Source organism: Puma concolor, chromosome C1 (assembly GCF_028749965.1).
Source record: "Puma concolor isolate L17-30 chromosome C1, mPumCon1.1.hap2, whole genome shotgun sequence".
Lineage (NCBI taxonomy): Eukaryota > Metazoa > Chordata > Mammalia > Carnivora > Felidae > Puma > Puma concolor.
Window position 1 is genome coordinate 13,657,613 of NC_141674.1, and position 25,426 is coordinate 13,683,038.

The following is a 25,426-nucleotide window of genomic DNA, read 5'->3' on the forward strand; positions in this document are numbered from 1 at the left end:
CAGGGAAGTTGGGGCTCCCTGGTGAGCTGTGACAGGCCGGCTCTGACCCCTGGACGGCGAAGTCAGGGCTCCTCCTGCCATCGAGGGTGATGGGCACAGGCACAGCTGAACTCAGCATGGCAGCGTCTTCCAGGTTCAGCGGTGCCGGGGCGGCTCCGAGCACATGGGGGGGCCCAAGTACCGCAAGACGACACCCAGAATTTTCTGGGGGCAAAGCCAGTTGCCGCAAGAGGCTGGTACCACGGACTCGAACATATACCATGGACATTTGGGTGTAAAAAGGAGACACAGCCTCCTTTTGAAGCCTGATGGTTCGAGGGACATGTGAACTTGCAAAATGGTTGGCATTTATTGACCACCTACTGTATGCACTTCACGCCCATTCTCTCCGATCCTCCTATGTCCCAGTGAAGTAGGTATTGTTCCTATTTTATCTGATTTATTTTTAATCTTTTTAAATATAATTTATCGTCAAATTGGCTAATACACAGTGTGTCAAGGGTGCCCTTGGTTTATTGTTCCTATTTTAGAGAAGGGGCCGTGTAGGCTCCAAAACAGTAAATAGAATTGGCCCAAAGTACACAGCTCAGAAGTGTCAACGCGGAAATGGAAGCTGAGGTCTCCGATCCCAGTCTTCTTTCTTGGGGGGGGGGGGGAGGGCGGAACCTCTGGAAACAAGAAGGAAACGCCTTCCTTTCACCCAAGGGAGGTTTATTCATAAGCATTTATGAAGCAGCCCCTATGCGCAGCCATGACTCAGAGAAGCTGGGTCCCAAACTGGGTTCCAAGCTGGGCGGCGGGGGAGTCTGGGAGGTGAGGCGCAGACACGTGGGCAGGGAGTGAATGATGCCGGGAGGATGTCCCCCAACACCAGCCCCAGCCCAGCCTTCCAGCATGGCTGCCCCGAGCCGGAACCTGCGGACACCCGCTGTGACCACCAGATGGCGACTGTGGGCTGCTTCGATCCATCTCTGTCTTGGAGACCAATAGGGAGGTCACCCCGGATCCTTTTCCTAGCATGGGTGGCAGTGCCTGGCAAGCCAAACAGCTGCAGGGAAAGCGTATTTTTAGGCATCCACCAGCGGGTGGGTAAAAACGGCCAGGGGGCAGAGAACCTGGAGGGGGAGGCCAAATCAGAGAGTAGGGCGGGGTGGCGTCCCTGCTCCCAGCAGGGGCTGAACGAGTCACCACCACCCCCAGCCCCACCCCCGGTCTCCATCTCCCAGGGCGGAGCCCTCTGGCCCCCTGGGCAGCCAGGGGGCAGTGCTAGTCCTTCCCGGTGGTGTAGCCCTGAATCATGCTGCTGAAGTAGACGGGCGTGTTGCGATCCGGGTAGAAGAGGACCACGCAGCACTTGGGGCTGAAGTAGCCCAGGAGCCAAAGCGCCCAGAAGGTTGAGCACTGCGACCACGAGGTGCAGGATGGTGACCAGGACCCCCTCGTAGACAGACATGAAGGTACGGAGGGAGATGGAAGAGGTGAAGCAGAAGGTCATGCGGAAGGTGAAGAACTTGGCCTCGTTGTGGGTGGTGGGCAGCTCCTTGCCCACGTAGGCGAAGCTGAAGCCCGCCACGGACAGAAGCGGGTCCAGGCTGGTGTTGAACAGCAGCACGTTGTGGTAGTTGCAGGCGAGAACCGCGATCTTGGGGTCATCGGGGTCGGGGCGGGCGGCAGGCTCGGCGGTCGTGGCCAGCACGTTGCCCGCCATGATGACCACCTTGAGCACCGTGAAGGACGCCACAAATACACAGCGCCCGTGGTAGCGGACCCAGTAGCCGTAGGCACGCGGGAGGTGCCTGGCCATGTTGAAGACGCGGACGATCTGGAAAGAGCGCACGGTGACACGGGAGATACAGACGGTGAAGCAGAGGGTGAAGAGGGTCTGGCGGCCGAGGCACATGAAAAACGTGGGCTGCCCGACGTACATGGGGACCGTCACCTATGCCAGCAGCAGTGGCATCGGGAAGCACCTGGGGCCCCCGGCCAAACGAACCATGGGCGCGTGGCGGTGCCTCCAGAAGATCACCAGGATGGCCAGTGTGCGGAGGGAGCCCAGGATGGACAGCACGGCCACAGCGACGGCGGGTGCCTCGCACCATTCAAAGGAGGCCAGCCGCCGCTTGAAGCAGGAAGCATCGTTCCTCCGGGACCACCCGCAACTCGGGCAGAGCCGGCAGCCAAACTCGTCTGCAAGAGCCCACAGCAGTTCCCGTCAGATACACCCACCTTCCCGGCACCCACATCCTCTGCACCTGCACCCGGCCAGGCTGTAGGGGTAGGGAGGGGGCGAGCCAAGGGCGATGCCTGTGGTCGTAGCCACCTCTCACTGCGTCCCTCGTATCCACCGGCCCATCAGATCCTCACTGCAACCCCATTTCACAGATGTGGCATCTGAGGCTCCTCCAGGCAGTTACAAAACCAGACAGTTACAGAGGCAGGATGTGGTCCAAGGTCCCCTTGACTCAGAGCCTGGCAACCATAATGCCTCCCTTCCAAGACCGTACCCTCTGGTGAGATGGACATTCGACCGTTTATTCAAGTTGCTTTTTGAGCGCCATCCACTGTGATAGGCATCTGAGATGGGAGAGCACAGACGTGGATAAAACCGAGCCCCCTGACTTCCGGCTACTGACCAATTGCAAACAAACTTTTGTTGAGCACCTACTCTGTGCCCTGGGCTCTGCTGGGCACGTCGTAAGTACTCTGATCGGTAGATGTACAGAACCGCTTAGTTACTAATCTGTGAAGTCATGAAAAAAAATAATAATTCGGCCCCAACGGTGAACTGTGCTAAACACTGGAGGGATGACATTGTCCCCCCCTTCCTGGAGTTTATGATCTATAGGGGGAGATGTCAATTCTTCTCATCAAGGATGTCACTCAATAAACATTCACCGAGCAAACATTATATCCTCCGAACTACACGAGGCACTCGGGAGGCCACAGAGAGAAATTAGATCCTAGCCCTGTCTGCCAGAAACATTTCTTCTATGGACAGAGACATTCATTCATTTGTGTGTTTGTTCGTTCGTTCATTCATTCATTCATCCAGTGGACATTCTCTGGCCTGACCCCCCTGGGCCCTCAGCTACATGTGTGTGCAGAGGGGATCAGTTACAGCCTCGCCTGGTTGAGGGCTGTTCCTTCTCCCACCCCCACGCCCTCACAGCATTGAAGATTTTTCTTACACCAGCGGTTAGGGAGATACAAGCGGAATCAGACATGGTCCCTGGCCTTTGGACACCTGTGTCCCCTGGATGAGACTCCAGGGACCCTGCCAAAGATGAAGGGCCCTGAGAACCCCAGGGCGGGGCAGGGCAGAGCAGGGCAGGGCAGGGGTGTGGGTCTGTGAGTCCCATCTGCAGTTTGGTTGAGGAAGGTGCCTGGAAGGCAGTCGAGACACTCGAAGCAGCAGGGATGAATACCCACGGGCTTCTTCCTTTGCCCAGGCTGGCAGTCCTTGGAACACATGGGCACAGGGATCTGGAGGGAGGAAGGCAAAAGATCCTGAGCCCAACCAGCAGGATGCTCAGGAAAGGGAGCCTGGCCCCTGTCCGGGATGGGGAAGGAGCAGGGATTGACACTAGAATGGGACCGTTGTAGGGACCCTCCCCACCCCCTTCGTTTGGCCTGCCTGAGACCTGGTCCACCTTCTTCAGGTAACAGCGCGCGACTGTCGAGACGGAGACTTTCTGAGATTGCCGGGCAGATAAGATGTGGCTCTGGGGCTGCCAGCAGCCATTGTGTCTCCATAGAGGGAGGACATTCCAAGGAAGGACCTGAGATCTGGAGGGAATGAGACCCTGGATCTATCCGTGCCTGGAGTCTCATGGTCCACTCCTGGAGTTTTCGGTGATGGGAGGGAACAACTTCACTTTGTAGAGTGGGGCAAAACCCATCCTAAAATTCAGATGGCATCTCAAGGGACCCTGAGTTCCCAACGCAATCTTGAAAAAGAACAAAACTGGGGATGCACATTTCCTGACTTCAACACTGAACTGCGAAGCTACAGTAACCCAAGCGCTGTGGTGCTGGCATAAAAACACACATACAGGGCGCCTGGGGGCTCAGTCGGTGGAGCGTCCGACTTCGGTTCAGGTCATGATCTCGCTGTTCGTGGGTTTGAGCCCCGCGTCGGGCTCGGTGCTGACAGCTCAGAGCCTGGAGCCTGTTTCGGATTCTGTGTCTCCCTCTCTCTCTGTCCCTCCCCTGCTCACACCCTGTCTCTCTCTCAAGAATAAAGAAAGATTTGAAAAAAAGATTTTTGTGTTGTTGTTGTTTTTTTTTAAAAAGACACACATACAGACCAATAAAATAGAACAGAGAGTCCAGACACAAACCCTCACACATACGGTCAAATGATTTTTGATGGGTGTTCCAAGACCATTCAGTGGGGGAAAGATCGTTTTTCCAATGAATGGTGCTGGGAACGCTGGATATCCACGTACAAAAGAATAAAGTTGGACCTAATGCCACGTGCGGGTACCTCAAAATGGATCCATGACTTACAGGGAGACCTAAAATCATAAAAGCTGCTACAAGAAAACACCGGGCACAAGTTTCAGGACACTGGACCTGGCAATGACCTTCCTGGCTAGGACTTCATGAAAATGGAAAACGTTTGTCCACCAAACGACAGAGAGGGTGATGTATGGAGAGCGTAAAAAGGCATCCCACAGAATGGGAGACAGTATCTGCATGTTGTTCATCTACCAAGGGATTAATATCCAGCATATACAAAGAACTCCTAAAACATGATAACTGAACTCGGAAATGGACAAAGGACCCGAACAGAGACTTCTCCAAAGAAGATACACACATGGCGAATCAGTACTTGAAAAGCTGCTCAGTAATCATGAGGGAAAGGCAAATCAAAACTACAGTGAGAGACCAGCCTACGCCCATTGGGATGGTTGCTATCAAAAAAACGGGTCATAACCCGGGCTGGCAAGGATGCAGAGGAACCGGAACCTCCTCATTCACCGCCGGGAGTGTAGCCTGGGATGGCAGTGGTGGAAAACGGTATGGCAGTTCCTCAAAAAATTAAAAACAGAATTAACACACGATCCGGCTTCCACTTCTGGGTGTCTACTCAAAAGAATTGAAAGCAGAGATTCAAAGAGACATTTGTACCCCCGTGTTTAGTGCAGCATTATTCACGATAGCTTAAATGTAGAAGCGACCCAAGTGTCCATTGATGGATGAACGGATAAGCGAAATGTGATATACCTAGAATGAATTATTCAGTCTAAAGAGGGAAGAAAATTCTGACACACGCCACAAAACGGATGAACCGTAAGAACATGATGTGGAGTGAAATTAGCCAGTCACAGAAAGACAAATGCTGTGTGGTTCCGTTTATATGAGGTTCTGAGTCCAATTCATAGGACCAGAATGTAGAAGGGTGGCTTCAGGGGCGGGAAGGAGGAGAGAGCGGGGAGTTAGTGTTTAAGAAGTATAAAGTTTCGGGGTGCCTGGGTGGCTCAGTCCGTTAAGCGTCCGACTTCAGCTCAAGGTCATGATCTCACGGCCTGTGGGTTCGAGCCCCGCGTCGGCTCTGTGCTGACAGCTCGGAGCCTGGAGCCTGCTTCCGATCCTGTGTCTTCTTCTCTCTCTGCCCCTCCCCGGCTCATGCTTTGCCTCTGTCTCTCTCTCTCTCTCTCAAAAATAAACATTAAAAAATTATTTTACATTAATATATACCCAAACTTATAGAAGGCAGTGAACGCAGTACTTAGAGGGGATTGTGCAGCTCTAAATGCCTGATTAAAAGAGGAGAAAGCTCTCAAATCACTACCATTGCTGTCTTATTACAGTTAAGTTTACTCTTCTATTCTCTGTCCACATGGAACTGGATCGCTCTGACATTCGGCAGAACATCATGCGGGTCCAGTTTATTCATGGCATCGTACCGACGGGATCTGGTGAGTAGGAAGCAGGAAGCACCCTTCACGCCCACGCGAGACACAAATACTTAGGTAGGAGGGTATGTGATAAGGGCCCTGCCACACCGGTGATATTTTCAGGGCTCCTGTGGTCTGGGAAAGGCCAGGACATCCTGTCTACGCGACAGGGCGACTTGTGACATCTTCTGCCTTCTGCCGTTAGAGACGTCTGGCACTTGGCGAACCTCTCGAGATTGGGGGCGACCGCATAAATCGCTCTTGGAAAGACTGCTGCAACCCGCATTTATCAGGTGGCTCGGACGACGTCCGGTTTCCAGGCAAACGATGACAAGCCCGGAGGAGGACCCTGAAGCAGGCTCTGGCTGTAGGACGTGCTATCCTTGCCACTCGGGCCATGTGGCCAAGCAGATTTGCTGATGCCAGCGTCATCTGCGGGGGACAAGAGGGTCCAGCCCCAGTTCGAGAGGTTGCAAAACGTAGCTACAACATACCTTCCACCAGAGTACGAGTCGCTATTTGAAAATCAGCTCCTGGTGTCCTGCTGGGCCTTCGTGGAGAACAAGCACGTGGCCTCAGGACATCAAGTGACTCTCAGAGGCACAGAGCTGCGTGGTCAGGCAGGAAGAGTGGCAAATGTCCACACAACGGAAATGGCACATTTGGGATCAGGCCAAAGCAGGCCCCGGGGGTGGGGGGGAGGGGGGACGGACATGTATGTTTCTTAGGTCAGTGATTCACAGGTAATCTATCCCCAGCTTGATATATTAACATGAGCTCAAAACGGACCGTCGCCACACTAGGCTCCTCTCGGGGACGCCCCCGAAGGGCGGTAACGAGGGAACGTGTCCCCAGGGGGTAGAGTTGAGAGCACAGCACGTGTTTGTTCGCTTGGTGTGGACGGAGAAAGGCCCCGGAGAGTGGATATTCTTGGACGGCTGGGCAGCGATGAATGGCTTGGCCGGCTGCTCGGTGGGCCTGGAAAGAACAAGACCAGAAGAGTGGAGAAGACATCGTCTGGGCGGAAGGGTGTGTGCGTGGATGTACGAGAGTGAGCGCAAAGCCTGATGATCTTTGTGTCTCGGGCCCATGCCCGTCGAGAACCCAGGGAGCGATGAAGAACCAGACGGAAAGGACGAAGCTTCCAGTACGGGTCAGCCGCCCCGGGGCTTGCACGGAGTGCCCGCGGTGGCGAGGATGGGGGCTGTGGGTGGGAGCTCAGCGTCTTGGGCTTCCTCAGCATAGCTACTGCCACCGCTGAATACCTAACCTTCCAGCCTGGAACCCACACTGAGCCCTTGATTTGGTTCCATTCTACATGGATGCTGGCCCATCTATCAACCGCAGGTGCCTTCTTCCCTGGAGGGAGCACTGACTCATCCGTGTAAGAACGTGCCTCCCCTGTCTGCCACGCAGCACCCCCATCCCAAGGCATACAGAGTGAATAAGTTAGTGTCATGGGTCCCCCCACAAAGTCACCCCAGACAAGAGACCCATTGTGTGGCAAAGGGGGTGTGATGTGGGCACATGACCACAGGATCCACTGATCCCAACACATTCCACACCACCATCGAGAAGTATCCCGTCTGATAAAACAATGGTATGGTGTATTAAGCATTCAGGTAAGGTACCAGCTGGGGGACAGATAACACCTTGAGGGTAGGGACACTGCCCTTCAGGGTGAGGTATAAGCATTGAATGAAAGGCGGGTATGTAGCACTGTGGCCCCAACAGCTAGAACACGTGGGTCCAGCCACAACGGGGCGGAAGAAGGCTCGGCCACGCTCACCATTGTTCTCGGGGGCTCGTTGTTAGAACCGGTGTTTCTTGTCCCCACAGGCTGGACTCTTCTGGAATCCAGGGTCCGGCCCCCAAAGAGGGAACATGTCTACGTATCCCCAGACAAAATGGGTGCTAGGTTACCTCCTGGCTTTTCAGGGGCCACACGTCAGGGAACGAGAAGGCCAAGAAAGGAGGAGGTAGTTAACTTAGCAGGAGGGGCCAGGTCCCCACCACACTAGAGGCTAGGAAGGAATCCAGAAGATTCACCGCAGTGGCCGGGTCATTACTGGACACCTGCCACAACCACGGACCGGCACGGACAAGGCGACTACGGGCTCAGACACCCGGGGACAAATGTCCAGAACACCCCACCAGCCAAGTGGCCAAGGGCGAAGGACTCCAGAATGGATGGTGGAAGGGAGGGATGAGGAACAGCAGCTCCACCTGGCCCCCGCTGCAGCTACAGGGCCTGTGATGGTGTCCACTCGAGTCCCCGTGAAGACGCCGGGCTGGCTGCTGCCCCAAACGCGCCAGCCCACCAGGCTGTGGGGAGGACGTGAGCACAGCGACGGGTGGCCATCCATCTCTGTGGCTTCTCTCACGTTTTCTCGGCCCACCTTCTAGTCCTGCCCCTGCCATAGCAACCAATCCACGCAGGGGTTACCTGTCAGCACCTCCCCTAAGCTGCACTCGGTCTCTTTCGCTCTCTGCCCGGGGGGCTGTCATGTGAGATGCTCGTGGGGAGCTGCTGGGCACCCACACATGTGTGACCTGGAGGCACAAGGGAGTTAATGCCCCGTGCGGCGACCTTGGGCCACAGCAGGCAGGGGGGTGGTACAGACCAGTGGATCCATTCCATCCTCTTCCTTCCCTTGGGGACAATTCTAAAGTGGTCCCTCGGAAGGTTCCGGTAAGATCGAGCTCACAGTCGGTGTCCAGCTTAAGAACATTCCCTGCTACTGACTTTCTCTCTATCCCTAATGGACTCTCCCCCATCACCCACTCCTGCTCCCATGGAGCGTATCCTGGAATAAACTGCACATAAACCCTTGCCTCAGGCTCTGCTTCCCAGGAAAAACCCCAGGCAAAGACCGTTATTTGTTGACTTGCGTCCCCTCGAAGTTCACTGAAGTCTGAAACCCCAGGACCTAAAAATGTGAACTTATTTGGAACTAGGATCATTTCAGAGGTAATCAGTTAAGACGAGGTCATCCTGGAGTAGGGCGGGCCCCCACTCCAATATGACCCATGTCTTTATAAAAGGGGAGATTTGGAGACAGACACCCCCACAGGGAGAGTGCCCGTGGAGGTGACCACAGAGGTCGGGTGAGAAAACCCCAAGCCAAGGAAAGCCAGCGATGGCCAGCTAACCACCAGAAGTTGGGAGAGAGGCCTGCAACATCCTCCCTCTGGAGAGGGTTCCAGAAGGAACCAACCCTACTGACGGCTTGAGTTGGACTTCCAGCCCCCAGACTGTGGCCCTTTGTGACAGCAGCCCTAGCAAACCATTAAAGACACCAACCCAACTGACTCCATAAAAACCCCCACGAAGCATAGGAACTAGAAGCACCCGGGACCACAGAAACTGTGGATAAAGTGTGCAGTCCATTGGGAGGACTGGTGAAGGCAGGCGGAGCTTTTGTTTTATTATTATTTTTAAGTAGGCTGCGCGCCCAGCATGGAGCCCAACACAGGGGTCTAAACTCACGACCCTGAGATCAAGACCTGAGCTGAGATCCAGAGTCGGATGCTTTACCGACTGAGCTACCCAGGTGCCCTGGCTCTTTGAACTTTTAGATCCCCCTACCTCCCCCCCTCCCCACGAGGCTCGGTCTCTACCCTTCCCCACATCACGGCCATTCTGACAGCTTGTAAGCTAAGAGGGTAAAACAAAGGAGCTTTCAGACTGACAGATGTCAGACACAGGTGAACACAGCTACTGTCCCCAAAACGCGAGTACTAATCGATGGGATGTAGACTGAATGCTGCGTATAGAGACGTGCGAAAGCTGTGTGGCCTTTTATGGGTCACGCGACCCCCTCTGTGCCTCCAGTTTCCCAACCCCAAAGACAGGAGGAACAGTACTCTCTATTTCCCAGGGTTGACATGAGAATTGAAGTCCTTAGCACACACGTGTCCACCTAACGTTCACTTTGCGCAGCCCCCTGAGCCCCTGGGTCCTGAGGATCCAGAAATCTCTAGACTTCCACAGTGCTTAGTCAATGGGAGGAGGGACACCCACAAATAGGGACGCCATCAGTGCTCGATAATGGATCTCAGGTCCACAGGGCCCTTGCCACGCCTGCACGAGCCAGTGCCCAGACCCAGGTCCCAGCCCCCCACCAGCCCTCCGAGAGCTGACCGTGTTGTTGGCCGTGTGCCAGGAGACGTCACAGATGGCCCTCAGCCGTCGTAGCACCGGGCAGTAGGAGGCGATGCTCCGGAAAGGTTCTGGCTCAGGTCCCACCGTCCCTGGATGATCTCCAGGCGCATGAGTAGGTCCCCTCGCTGGTCAAAAAAGATCTGGTGGCCCAGGAGGGTGAAGTTGACCTTCCAGATTTCCTGAAGCAGCTGGAGAGGCCACAGGGAAAGGAAGCGAAGCTGGCGTCAGAAGTCGGGCCCGATCTGGGGGAGAGTGACTACCCCACGAGACTGGGTGTCCGTATCCCTACAAGGGGGCAATGAGACCGCAGATGTGGCCACCCGGGAGGCAGCGGCTGGGAGCCCCGGCTCTGTAGTCGGACACACCTGGTTTCAGGCACCAGCTCTGCCACCTGCTCTGAGCCTTGGGCCTGTCGCCCAACCTCCATGAGCTCCGGTCTCCTCTTCTGCAAAGTAGGACAACAAAAACCCTGTCTCCCGGGCTCTGAAGCAACACATGAGTTTTCCAATGTTGGGAGCTTAGCACAGGGCCTGCAAACTAGGAAGTGCTCCCCTCCGGCCGAGGTGTCGACATTGTTCCTGCTCCCTGGAAGTCACCTCGGCCATCCCGCGGGGACCCAACACCTGGGCTCCAGAGTCCACCGTCTCTCTCACTTGCAAGGGTCAGCTGCCCTCACCCCTGCCCCCTGGGTGCTTCCGGCTTCCCCACAGTTGCAGGCGACCCTCCGGTCTCTCCCCCGTGCCATCCCCCGTCACTCTGAGAATGCGGAAGCTGTACAAACTGGAACACACTTTGGACTGGGCATCCTTTGGCCTGAATTCCAATCTGAGCTCCTTCCTCAATTTGCTGTGTGACTTTGGCCAAGTCACTGAACCTCTCTGGGCTGACCACCCCCCAACCCTGCCCTCGAAAGAGCTTCCAACTTAGATACCCCATCAATCTGACTCCTCGGCTTTCCCTCCATAAATGAGTCTATTGGGCTATGTCTTGGGGGTCCAGAGCTCACCTCGCCTCGGGGACTGACAGACAGACAGCCAAGTGCTTCGGGCCCTAGCCTTCTTCCTGCTCTGCCCAGGGAGTGAGGTCTCCAGAAGCCGCTTTGGAATTTGCACATGTTGCTGGGACTGAGGGCAGTGGTCTTGGGAGCTGAGAGGAGGAAACTCCTCCCTTGTGGCGGCCTCTGGATGGGGATCCGGATGCCGTGAAGGGCCCACAGGGAACCAGGTCCTGGTGTCGGATTCCAGGGCTCGAAGGCAGGGGGTCAGAAAGTATTGTCCCTGCAACCCTCCTGAGTGGAGGAGGCCTGGAGTATTATTGTCTAGACACTGGTGTCAGCAATGAATGAGGAGAAAGAGGAGGACATTCGGCTTCTACTCGGCAGCAGGTAATGTGCGCACATCACTGCTAATCCTCACAAAAACTCAGCAGGGTGCGTATCATCCTTTCCAGGGGAAACCTGGGGCTCAGAGATATTAATTAACTTGCCCCAGGTTGCACCGCTAGTGGGGCCAAGCTGGACTCAAACCCAGGTCTGCCTGAGGACAAAGCTCTGCCTCCCAACGGACGGACAGATGGGCCACAGCTGAGACGCTGGGGTGGACAGAGGCGGAGAGAAGGACGCAGCGAAGAGCCAGTGAGGGTGGTGAGCAGGTGGCCTGTGGTCCCGGCCGGCTGGTCACTGTTAGAGCCCCAAGGGCCCCAGTCCCAACCCCATTAAGTAAAAGGATTGGACCCCAAGACTCTGAGAACACCTTGCAACTCCAACGCTCTATGATTCCACGACCTGCTGAAGATCTTCCCTTGGACTCCCAAAGCCCCCTCTCATTTGCCAGCCTGGATTTTCCCCAGTCTCCCCCTAATCGCACCCTCCCCATCATCATGGGCGGAGTGTCCTCTTGGCCTCTATCTCCAAGTCTCCCCTTCACCTGGGCCTCCCCCTCCTCCCCGCCTCTCCGAGGGGCGCCCTCCTCCCCATCCCCACTGCCCCTGTCCTGGAGCATCACCACCCCCTGGCCACTCCCTAGCTGGGTGACCGTCACTCCTATGAACCTCCATCTCCCCTCTGTATGGGCAGCAACCATCGAGTAACAGTGGTTAGTCACAGGGCATCTGGGGATAGATGATAATTCACACAAAGGGGTTAGCATAGTGCCGGGACATAGTAGGGGCTCATTCATTCATTCATTCATTCAAGAAATATCCACTGAGAGTCAACTCTGAGCCAGATCCGGTTCCAGCAGCTCAGGATACAGCACAGAACAGGACGGTAGGATTGAAAGGTCCCTGCTCTCCCCGGCCTATGTCTGGGAGGAGGAGGGTGGTGGGGAAGAGCCGATAAACAAGAAAACAAGTAAATAGACACAACAAAGACACTTCGGGGTAAGAGTTACGACAAAAATCCACAGGCTGGCGTGGCATGACCCAGCATTGGGGGGAGGGGGCCCTGCACAAGTGGGGCCTTTGGGGTAATGGAGAGGGACAGCCGGAGCTCAGCTCATCCCCTCACCGGGCCGTGTGCCTGCGGTAGGGTGGCATCTACCCCGGGCAGAGGGCATCGTGGTCTAACGCGTCTGCACAAAAGGGCATCATTTCCACTGTTCACACCAGTGGAGACCCTGGGTGATGTTGCCATGGGATGGTGCGCTGGGCTCCCTGCTTCCTGTCCCTGTCACCCCTCCACCTCCACCCTAAACTGGCTTGTTGGATTGTCTTCAAAACAGCAGTTTCGGTGCTTGCCTTGGAACTCACTGTGGGCTGCTACTGCGTCCAGAGCAAAGCCCCAGCTCCTTCATCCGGCACTGAATGCCCTCCAGTGTCACCTGCAGCTCCCCTCGTCCCCCATCCTTTGGTCACAGTGGCCTGATCGCACGACCCAGACCACCATTCTCCTCCTGAGATGTCCAGTGCCTCCCTGGCCCTTCTCACTCCCAGCGGTGCCGCCTCTCTCTCTCTCGCGCGCGCACACACACACACACACACACACACACACACTGCAACTCTGACCTCCTGCAGCACTCGGCAGAGACAGATCTTCCCGACTGTCCTTGTCCTTCCCAGGGTGAGGGTCCGGGGCACCCGCAGTGCCCAGCCTGGGCCCGGCACATCGCAGGTGCTCAGGAAATGAGTTGCCATGATTGGTGCTCTTTGGTCTCCACTGTTGGGAGAGGAAAGAAGTCAACTGGTCCTTCATCACAGCCATTGCCACAGTTGTCTAGGAAAGCTGAACAGTACGGTGGGAAAATCAGTGGGTTCAAAGGGCCGACCTGGGTTCAAAGCCACGAAACACTGCTCACCACTAAAACCACCACAGACAGGTCACTTTGACTCCCTGTCTCAGCCTTCCTATCTGTGGATTATCGACCTCGTAGGATGGCCACGAGTTAGGGTGATGTACACCAGGCACTCATGGCCCACTGGATGCTCAAAAGACAGTAAAGCACCCATAATAATTATGTATATTATTAATGTAGCAGGGCACACAGTAAAATACAATATTCTGCTGGTTGAGGCTAGAATTCCTTTAAAGAATCATTGTAGTTTTAGAAAAAAATAAGCACTTAGGGTTGCAAGGTTAGGCTCTGAGATTATGGGGTGGAGAGGTTACAAACAAATAGATTAAGGGAAAGGGGGAGTTTTTGAAAGGGCTAACTCAATGGCTCTGTGGAGGAAGCAGACAAGCATATGGGGAGGGGGGATCGAGAAGAGGGGAGGAAGGCGAGAATAAAGACAAAATATAGACAGCGTTAGGGGAGTACCTAAGCCCCAAACTTTAAAGCAAACAAACGAACAAGGAAGCATTCAAGCACAGTGTGCATCTCTGATGAAATTCCCCTCTGGTCCTCCAGATCCTCAGTAAAAATACAGATTTAAATTCCAGGTCTGAATCCAGGCGACTCCTTGCCTCCTTACTCCTCTGAATCGTCCAGACCTGGGATGAGAGAAGATGCATAAACCCAAGGCAGAGCCTCAGAGAGCTGAACACAGAAGTCCTCCCCCAAGGCCGCCACCCTGGAGAAACGGCAGGGGGCCCGGGGTGCCCACTGCCTGCCAGGCCTCCTTCCAGGGAACTTCACCCAAATCTCCTGCCGGGACAGGCTATCTTGGATGGCGAGGACTACATTAATGTAAAAAAAAGGAGTTTTGTCACCATGAAATACTTCTGGCTTTATGTGTCTGGGGACAGGGTACGTCCCCTGGCCTCTCCCGCCAGTTTGCCCAGGACCCGGCCAGAGAGGGGGACGCTAGAGCAGGACAGTGGTCTCCATGGCAACCACTCAGGGCTGTGGCGGCGACTGAGCTGTGTGGCCCCGACTCTCCGTGGGCGGGGCCTCACCTGCCAGGGATAGACGACCCTGAGCGGCTGGTCTGGGTGCAGCCCAGGAGGCTGTGCAGTGCGTGGGCCTGTCGTGCAGGACCGGGTCGATGGCCCAGGACTCAGAGGCGATCGGCACGACGCCCGTGAGGTTCTGCGGAGCACCTCGCGGAAGAAGTTGTGCAGGACCAGCTCTGGCGACAACAGGACCACGACACGCGCAGAGCTCTGCCGCTGCTGCTCATCCACGATGGCCTTCAGGCGCCGGCGCTCCCACTGCGTCACCGCCTGGTTATGGGCAGCGTCTCCCGGAAGGCGATGCAGGTGTCGCCGCCGGCCGGGCGATCGCTGAGCAGCTGGCTGTCATCGCGGCCGCAGTCGCCGCTGCTCACCAGCGCGATGATCCAGTTCCGGCGGAAGTACATCAGCTGCACCATGGCCTCGATCTGGTGATCGGCGCCCGGCGCTGTGCGCAGAAGGGACGGGAAGCGCTGCTTGACCCGTAGCTCGTCACTGATGGCGCTGTAGGTGATCTGCCCGAGAGCGGAGGGCCGCCAGCGTGAGCTAGGGTCTCACCAGGCCGCCATCACCCCCCCCCCCCCCGCCCCGGGGTCACCACAGCATCCCCCCGCCCTTCCCCTTGGCTGTCTCTGCTGCTGTTTGTGGCAGCCGGGTGGCCTCTGCGACCACTTGTCCGTCACCTTACTCCTCAGCTCAAAACTCCCCAACAGCTCCTGATGTCACTCTAGGACAGCCAGAGTCCTTCAGTGGCCCCCAAGGGGCTCCACCACTGACCCCGGCCCTCACCTCTCTGGCTTCATCTTCTCCTACTGTCCCGCCTGGTCCCGGGGCTGCTCACCGGTTCAGCCAATGCACCAGGCTCCTGCCGGCCTCTGCATTCGCTGCCCCCTCTTCCGGAGCACTCTTCTCCTAGGCACCCACATAGCTCCCTCACTCCTTCCCCTCCCTCAGGTCATTGTCCAGTTGTCAGAAAGACCCTCCCGGCCACCCCGCTTGAAACTGAGGTCTCCCCCTACCCGCCTGCCCACCGACCTGTCCAGCCTCCCTCGCCCTGCTGGCCTTTTCATTCTGTCCGGTGCACATCTCACTTTCCAACGGCCTATATCACAGTGTTTACGGACATGGCCTGGCTCTCCCACCAGGAGATGAGCTCTAGGTGTTGTTCCCTGCCGTATCCCCAGCCCTACAACAGCACCTGCTCCATAAATATTTGTTAAACATAAGAAAGAATGAGTTTAGTCCTGGACGAGATGCCTCATGTAAGCGTATTAATGTTTACTAAGCACCTGCTATGTGTCAGACCCATGGCACTTTACATAACAAAAATGACAGCAAACAGTGTAACTACCTACTATGTGCCAAGCCTCGTGCTAGTTGCTTTTTAGGGCATAAAAACTTTTTTTTTTAATGCATAAAAACCTTATGCCAGTTCTGGTCGAGGCACCTTTAATCATGACGATGACAACACTTACAATGACAGTAGTCATACCAATGGCACTTTTTTGAGGACCTCTTAGGCGTCACGCCTTGTGCCGGGCAACCGTACAAGATAATGTCGAGCACTTCCTGAGTTTTCATCTTTGTGCAAGATGCTTTACGTACCATTACATAAGCGACTAGCTTCTGTGTCCTACAAACTCCTACATAGCTTAAATCCTTTAACGTTCAGACAGTCCTAGGATGGAACTCTTATCATCCCATTTTATAGGTGGGGAAGATGAGGCTCAGAGAGTTAAGAGACTTGCTCAAGACCTCATAATGGCCAAGACGCACAGCCAAGATGCACACCCAGCCCTGTCTGCCTCCAAAGCCTGAGCTCTTAACCAAGTGGCTGGGCTGCCTTCCTAGGATTGGGGTTGACATTCTGACCCTACTTCCTGCCTCCTCCTACCCCCAGGACCGGTGGGGGGAAGTGAGCCCCCTGGATAACCACTCCTCTGCCCCCCAGCTCCTTACCCCAGGACCCAGGGGCCTCCCCTGTGGAAGGAGGAAGAGAGAGAGGAAGTGGGCCACAGTTACAGTGGACTCAGAGTTGCCAGGGCCAATGACAGCCACCACACGGGGCACACAGTGGCTGTAGTCCTCCTGGATGGGCAAGGAACAGTCCTCCTTTGCCGGGAAGTGGAGCACGGGCTGGACATTGTTGGAGATGTAGCGACATCCACCATTTTGTAGCCCAGCAGCACGCCAGGCAGCAGGCTGCTCTGGCTGTTGATCTCCTCCACTGCAAAGCTCATGGCCTGCATGAAATCGTAGCCCAACACCTTTATTTCATACCTGGGGGAGCCACGTGGGGTGCGGTGAGAGGCAGGTCCAGAGTGAGAGGGGAAGGGATGGGAGAGCCGGGGAGTCCCCTCTGCCTGCCATAGGAAAGCCGAGGAGTGGCCCAAGAAGGAGCCACTCCAGAAGATTCTGGCATTTTCATCTCATCGTTGTCACCTGCCACATCTCCAGAATCACCATCATCACCTACTATTCCTATCACCACTGCCATCACTATAACTGCATGTCTGTGACCACCATCACCAATACCACAGTCACCATCACCACCATCACCATCACCTCCACCATCATCAGCACCACCATGACCAACACCATCACCACCACCATCACCATCACCACCATCACCACCATCACCATCACCACCACCATCATCACCACCACCATGACCAACACAATCACCACCACCACCACCATCACCACCATCACCACCATCACCGCCACCACCATCAGCACCACCATGACCAACACCATCACCACCACCATCATCAGCACCACCATCACCATCACCATCACCATCACCACCACCATCATCAGCACCACCATGACCAACACCATCACCATCACCACCACCACCATCACCACCACCATCAGTACCACCACCATCACCACCATCACCACCATCACCATCACCTCCACTATCATCAGCACCACCATGACCAACACCATCACCGCCACCACCACCACCACCACCATCACCACCATCACCATCACCGCCACCACCATCAGCACCACCATGACCAACACCATCATCAGCACCACCATCACCATCACCATCACCACCACCATCATCAGCACCACCATGACCAACACCATCACCATCACCTCCACCATCAGTCACCACCATCTTCATCACCATCACCACCATCACCACCATCACCATCACCTCCACCATTATCAGCACCACCATGACCAACACCATCACCATCACCACCACCACCATCACCACCACCACCATCACCACCACCATCAGTACCACCACCATCACCACCATCACCACCATCACCACCATCACCATCACCTCCACCATCATCAGCACCACCATGACCAACACCATCACCACCACCACCACCATCACCACCATCACCACCATCACTATCACCTCCACCATCATCAGTCACCACAATCTTCATCACCATCACCACCATCACCATCACCTCCACCATCATCACCACCACTATGACCAACACCATCACCACTACCATCACCATCACCACCATCAACACCATCACCATCACCATCACCACCACCATCAGTTACCACCATCTTCATCACCATCACCACCATCACCACCATCACCATCACCACCACCATCATCACCACCACCATGACCAACACCATCACCACCACCGCCATCCTCACCATACTCTTCACTACTTGCATTATCACCATTATTACTGCTATCAATCTTATCAGCATCACCACCATCACTGAACTCCCCTCCGTCATCAGCGGCATCAGAACATTCATTCGCCAATGTGCCGTCACTGGTACCACCACATTCGTCATTCTCAAGCCAGCATGTGATCTTCCCCAACGTCACATAAAGGGTGCATTTCTTACAGTCAGCTTTTACACACTCTTGTTTCTCTCCCTCTCTCACAGGACGCCTTCACCCTCTCTGCACCAAGTCACTATCTCATCATCCCACGCTGGGTCCGCTATCCCAGCCTTCGCGCTTGCACAAAGGTGTCTCACCCAACCTTGAGTGATGCAGCCACCCCCAGGGCTCACAGGGGACAAGGTGAGTGGAGGAAATCCCTTCTGGTCCTGGAAGCACCCCTTCCCACCTAACCACAGCCCTAGAGAAATGCAAACCTTCCCCTCCAGTCTGAGAACCTGCTACCGAAAAACCACATTTCTGCCTTCCAAAGGCATAACCCCTGGTGTCTAGACTTGGACTTGACACGGACTCAGTAGGAGTTCCCCACTTGACAAAGTAGGTGGGGGTGGTCTCTACAACCCCTCCAGGCTCAAACACCCTGTAACTCTTTATTTATTAAGAGACACGGCGGTAGGGGCGCCTGGGTGGCGCAGTCGGTTAAGCGTCCGACTTCAGCCAGGTCACGATCTCGCGGTCCGTGAGTTCGAGCCCCGCGTCAGGCTCTGGACTGATAGCTCAGAGCCTGGAGCCTGTTTCCGATTCTGTGTCTCCCTCTCTCTCTGCCCCTCCCCCGTTCATGCTCTGTCTCTCTCTGTCCCAAAAATAAATAAACGTTGAAAAAAAAAAAAAAGAGACACGGCGGGACAACCAGCTCTCCATATTTCAGAATACAATTGCCAACGATTTTGGTAACATGAACTGCATGGGGTCTCCCTGCGGGCCGGTGGGGATAATGCAGGATGAGAGGTTGGCAATGAATGAGGAGCATTTTGAGCCCTTGGTCCTGGCGTGGTCCCCTGAGGAGCACAGGACCAGCCCAGGCTTCCCACTCTGCCCCCATCGCCACTTCCAGCCCCACACTGGCGACTCACCCCTTGCACTGGGGCACCTGCAGGAGGTTGAGGTGGACGATGCCCTTCACGTTGGCATGGAGGGTGAAGAGGCCGCCGAGGAGGTAATCCCCAGCCAAGTAGAAGTCTGAGTTCTCAGCCGGCTCAGCCAGGAGCCGCGGCAGGATGATGAGGGAGCAGACTTCCCTGGCCCGGGGTCCCATGGCTGGGAAGTGAGGGGTCCCCGGAGGTGGCCCTGCCTCATCAGAGAGCTGGCAGCTTGACACCAGGGGATTTGCACAGACATTTACATAGTGACGGTCTTGCCATGGCCGAAGGGGTGGGGAAACACCTGGACAGGTGGAGAAGCTTGAGAACTCTGGGGGGGAAGAAGAGGCTAGAATTAGGATGATCCCTTCCTAGGGCATGGTGGGCCCTGGGGGGTCTGGAATAACGCCCTGTGGAGGTAGAGAAAGCATGTCCTGCTATCTCGGACACAAACTTAACCTTCTGCCACTCGGTTAAGGACAGGTCCCGTGCCCCTGACATTTCCAACATCTGGGAGTAAAGGGCACAGATACTCACCCAGGAGACAGAGTAGAACCGGATCAAGTTGATCCTGGCAGGTAGTACTTTATATACGGCCCCTGACCCAGGACAGGTGTTCCAGTAAGAACCAGGCATCATGCTGTGCACTCGCCATTCACCATCTTGCTCGATGATCACAATAACGGGGACTATGACCGGCCCCATTCCACAGATGAGAAAACTGGGGCACAGAGAAGCTTACGAAGCTCACCCTGGGTCGCACAACCAGCAAAAGTGGGGACTCGAAGCACATAGTCAGATGCTAGGACCTGGTTCTCAATCTCCACGACGTATAACATCATGAGGTCACGGCCTTTGCTGAAAAGCAGCGTTTCAGCAGCTAAGAGAATGGGAGTGGCGAGGGAGGCGGTTAATACCCGTTAGCCCGACAACGCAGCAGTCAGCGCTGCCGGGTGAGCCCCGCTCTGGGTGCCCTCTCCGTACCCAGCACCAAGGGGCGGGGTTACTGTCAGAAAAGAGAGCTGAAAATTTCCAAAGGGAGATGGTTCCAGCAAACAGGGCACCCATCGGAATCTGAGACCCTGTCCGCGTAATGTCGTCGTGGTCCTTTGGTGGCCCGGAGGGAGCCAGGGGACACCTACTGTGGAATGCTCGACACAGACGAGTCTGCTACAGCTGGGGCCCATTAAGGCCTCTGGGATCCAGGGTTGTGGGGAGAGGGGGTTCCCAGGCACAGAAAGCTGGCCGAAAACCTCATGCTCTCCCCCTGTCCCACCTCAGCCAAGCCCGGCTCCTTCTTCGAGGACTAGTCGGTGCCTTGCCCCCTCCAGGAAACCACCCCTGGCCCCAGTTCACAGGAACCACCCCTGCTCTGAGCTGCAGAGGCACAGCGACTGCACGCGTCAGTTCTAAGGAGGGAGAATAAAGATGCTGGTTGCTGGGAGGTCCCGGGACGTTCTGGAGACTCCCAGCAAAGTCAGGCTCTCTAACCAAGCTTGGGGGTAAGCAGATGGCAGAGAAAGAAAGCATCTAAATTAACTGGAGCCCCTGGGTGTGGCCCCAGCCCCAGGGTGCACGATGGCGGAGAGAGCCGCGAACCCAGCAGGCGCTGACTAGCTCACGGTGCGGCAGGGCTGGGCGGGGTTCGAGGGACACAGACAGGACACCCGGGGGACGTGGCCCGGAGCCTCGGAGACTGTGAGCTCTGCGGGGGAGGCAGGGTCGAAGCCTCGAGGCCCGCTGGGATGGTGGTGACGATGCACACAGGTCACTTCCGTCGCTAACGGGTTCTGAGGGCTCGCGGCATGCCAGGTACCGCGTGGAGCCCTCTCCATCTCTGCCATCCCACTTTTTTCTCACTACCTTCCTTTTTTTTTTTTTAAGTTTATTTATTTATTTTGAGAGAGAGAGAGCAAAAGCAGGTGAGGGGCAGAGAGAAGGGAAGACAGAATCCCAAGCAGGCTCTGTGCTGTCAGCACACAGCCCGATGCGGGGCTTGAACTCACGAACCGGGAGATCATGACCTGAGCCGCGATCCAGAATCGGATGCTTAACCGACTGAGCCTCCCAGGTGCCCCTGTTCTCGCGACCTTCTGATGTGCTGTTATGTCTCCACTTTGCAGATGAGGACGCTGAGGTTCAGAGAGGGACAGTCACTTATCCAGAGCCACACAGCGAGTGAGTGGATTGGAGGAATCGGAGACCCGAATGGGGGCTGCAGAAAGTGGTGGGGACTGAGGGGCTCCCAGGGGAAAGGAATAAGGGGCCCCCTTGACAGGGATGATCTCTCTGAAGGCCAAAATCTAGACGGGGAGCCAGGAGCCTTGGTTTCCCGGCCAGCTGTGCAGCCACTACCCTTGGGCAAGTCACTGCCATTCTCTGGGCTGCGGCCTCCCTACGCATAAAATGGGATGAATGCTCTTCACATTTCGAGGATGAGGATCCTTTTGAGATTCTGATGAAAGCCCTGAACGCTGACGCACACACACCCAGTGACTCAAACCCCAGGGTGCGCGAGGCTCGGTGCACGAGGCTCTGCGTGAGCCCTGGGCTTCGGTGCCCCGGACTGGATCATCTCCGCAGCCCCCGTGGCCTTGACATCATCTGGGAGGGGCAGGTGGGTGAGGCTGGGGTGCGGGCCGCTCCGAGGACAAGCGTCCGGGAACCCTGTGGTGCCGTGACTCTCGTTCAGGGTTGCACACACAGCACGCGCCCCAGGGTGGCCTGGGCCTGACACAACTGTCACCCGCGTGGCCCAGTGCGGGCCCAACGTCCCCGTGTTCACCTCTGTGTGGCCACTGGCGGCCGAGGTGATGGAGAGCCATGATAGGCTTACGCAAAGTACGCGGGGGGGGAGGCGACAAGAAAACGGGGGCCAGGAAAGGCCGTGAATTTGCCTTAGATCTGCCGCCCCGTGTTCACGGAGAGGAACTAGCTCCATTTGCTTCGGGCTGGAAGGGGCCGCCCTGAACCTCCCTCCTCCCCTTGCCAAGATGGTTGGAGGGGGGATGGCGTGCAGGGGGCACCCCCAAGTGAGGCCTTGCCCCAGGGATGGAGGGGGCACAGCAGCTCCTCTCCCCCACCCGACCCTCCAATCTGTCCTCTGACCTGCACATCCTTCCGTCTGCTACCCTGCACCCCACTCCCCATTTCCCCTCTTTCTTTCCGGCCCGTGCTGCCTCCTCCGGGACAAAAGTGGGTGGCTGGAAACCCGGCTCCGGTCTGGCTTACGGTGGGGCCAGGGGCAGGTGGGCAGGACCTCCTCCCCTGGGAAGGTGTGGCGGACAGGCGACCCCAGCCAGCCTGGCTCAGAGATCCTCAAAGGAGGGTCACCGGGGAGGCCTCAGGGCCAGTTTCCAGAGACCCTAACCTCATCAGTCACCCCGCTGAGAGAAGTTTAGACGTCAGAAGTGAAGCGGACGGGGTGGCCCCTGCAGGAGGCCACGGCGTGGATAAAGAACCAGAAACCGTGTCCCACAGGGAGGTGAAGAAAGGGGGTGCTGCTCCTGGAGAAGAAGACTCAGGGAGCCCTCGACGGGAGTGCAGAGGCCTAGGGTGGGGGTGAGGTGGTCCCGTTCCTGGGCCCTAAGGGCTCAGCCCAGTGGACAGGGGCCAGGCAGGGGTTCTGAGTCCTCTCTGCCTCCTCACCCATAAAGTGGTCCAAACCACCCTCAGTGGGAGCGAGTAAATGGGAGGGATGCAAGAATGTGCTCGATGGGTGCTAACAAATACCCTACACTCCAGCGTCCATGGCTTTGTCCCTGGCACGGCACTCTCGATCTTCACCCCCATAAAAGGCCGGGGTCCCTGACTCTCTACGGCTCTTCTTTCTAAGGCTCAGATCTGCCCAACCTGGGTGCCGATCCTGGCTCTGCTGCTTACTGGCTGCGTGACCTCGCCCAGGCACGTCCCTCCCTGAGCCCCGCTCTGCTCCCGATGCCTGCCTGGACTCATGTCATGGCGCAGGTGTCTGAGCATCTGCTGCCTCGATCCGCCCTGGCCCCTGGGCGCCAAACGCTCCGGGGACTGAGGGCGACTGCCTGGGCGCCTGGGGCCTGGAGAGAGGACACAGCAGAGCCCCGGGGCAGCATTGTGATGTGCCTCGGGCACCTGAGGGTCGTGTGGCACCTGCTCCACCATTGGAGTGGCTGCCAACATCCTGAGAGAGTCAAGACTGGCTGCTTGTGTTTGGAGCCACAGCGACAGGCGTGCCTCATCCTGCCGGCTCACGGCGCGGCCCCCGCCCAGAAGCTGCTGTGTTCCTGCCAGGGAGCAGGGCGGAAGGGGTGCTGGTACGGCCACCAGGAAAAATCCCGTCCCTGCCCCTTACTGAGCGGGCCTTCTTTCCTTGAGCCTCAGCTTCCTCATCTGTGAAATGGGGCTAAGATGATCCCGCCTCCCTTACAGGCCGGTCCTATCCAAGATAACGACTGGGAGCAGCTGTGCCAGAAACAGGTGCTCAGTGAGGCCCGGCTTCTCCTCCTTCCTGGGCACAGGTATCCAGGGTGAAGGTGTGAGGGAGGGGTTGAAAATAAGAAGGTCTCAGGGGCGCCTGGGTGGCTCCATCGGTTGAGCGTCTGACTTCGGCTCAGGTCACGAGCTCACTCACGGCTTGTGAGTTCGAGCCCTGCATCTGTCTGTCTGCACAGAGCCTGGCAGCTTCGGATCCTCTGTCCCCCTCTCTCTGCCCCTCCCCTGCTCATGCTCTCTCTCCCTCCCTCTCTCAAAAAAAAGTGTCTCTCTGGGGCACTGAAGCGGTGCTTATGCGCAAAAGCCTGGCAGGCAGAGATGGGCATCATCTCCCGCAGGTTTACTAGTTACTGCACCCACCCGTGCCTCAGTCTCCCCACCTGTAAAGCGGGAGCAACAGAAGCGCCTTCGGGGTTGCAGTGAGGACCTGAGGACTCAGCACAGCGCCTGGCGCACCGGCTGCATCCCGGCAACGTGGCTCCTGCTCTGTTACCGCGCTGGTCCCCGACAGACCGCACGCGGAGGGACTGTGGCGACGCGCCTGGCGGTGAATTAATGACAAGGAAGGCACAACTCTGTGAAGAGGGTGGGTCTCCACCCTGCCTCTTCCTCGAGCTCCCCAGGAGCTCCAGGTCAGCCTGGAGGCCAGGAACCGGCACAGGTGGCCCCTCATTTCCCTAGAGCGCACGCCTGACTGGCAGCCCGTGGGGACAGCGGTGGCGGGGACGTCAGCCTCAGGCAAATGGTTCACGCTCTGAGCCTGGACTTGTGGCTGGGCCCGCGACCACAGCAGGGAAATGAAGAGGCTCCTTGGGCCACCGGGGACACGGGCACTTGCTGTGGCGGTCATGCGGAGGAAGGGCCCCGGGCCCTCGGGAGCCACCTGCCCCACAGTGGGGCACGAGAGCAGCGGAACAGAGAGGGCAGTGGCTTTGGACCCCGCCGATGCCCTAGTTAAACGGTGGCGAAGGCACCAGGTCGGGGGGAGGGCAGTGGAAGAGGACCAGCTGGAAATGGGGGACCCGACGGAGCAGGTGGCAAGGGGCATGGGCTGTGGGCGCCCACACCTGCATTCAATCCCCAGAGCTCCTACTAAGCAGCCCTTCCACAGAAGGCAGAGAACAGTGACCCAGTAAGCTCAGTGTCAGGCTGGGTGAGACTAGGGGGACAAAGCCAACTCTGCTCCCATCTCAGGGTGTGACCTTGAGCAAGTCGCTCCATTTGCTCAAGGTCATTAACAGGCCTACGCATCCCACAGGCAGCCACCACCTTGCCCCCCTGGGAGCTCCAGCCTGGGCTTCCGGGGCCCGCGCTCTGTCCCTGAGCGAAGCCCCCTGGGTGAGCCAGGTGGGGGCCCCGCCAAGGGCGGAGTCTCCATCCCCTGCCCGCAGCTCCAATACCCCGCACGCCAAGAGCCCCGATCAACGGGCCCCGGGACAGGGAGGGGTCACGTGGCCAGCAGCGGGTTCCTTGTACATCCTTTGAATGGAGACAGACAGACACACGGCTTCCCCCCGCCCCAAGTCCGCTGGCCCGTGTGGCCTGAGACCCACAGATTCTGGGCTCATGCTAACTGGGCCACGGTTGCTCTCCTCCGCATCACGTGGCCAGCCGAGGTCTTTCCAAGGCACGTCAGTGCCATGTATGGGCATCTGGGAGTCAGCACAGAGAATGGGTTTGGGAATCAGACGTACTTGGCTTTACATCCCAATGATATGCTGCACCCATGGCCACGTCCCTTCCCTGCCTTCCTCTCTGCAAAATGGGAGCATGGAGCCTGTACTTCAGGCTGTT

At 56.8% G+C, this 25,426-nt stretch overlaps 1 protein-coding gene across 1 annotated transcript; it reads right to left on the reverse strand.

Moving 5' to 3' along the window:
• Positions 1-694: 694 nt before the first annotated feature.
• TAS1R2 (taste 1 receptor member 2) lies at positions 695-20,747 on the reverse strand. The gene is given in 9 exon segments (XM_086720231.1): positions 695-1,377; positions 1,379-2,195; positions 3,368-3,483; positions 10,048-10,136; positions 10,139-10,294; positions 14,402-14,539; positions 14,542-14,676; positions 14,679-14,913; positions 20,305-20,747. Coding segments are annotated over 9 exon segments (1,842 nt in total). The 5' UTR covers positions 20,350-20,747; the 3' UTR covers positions 695-1,266.
• Positions 20,748-25,426: the final 4,679 nt, after the last annotated feature.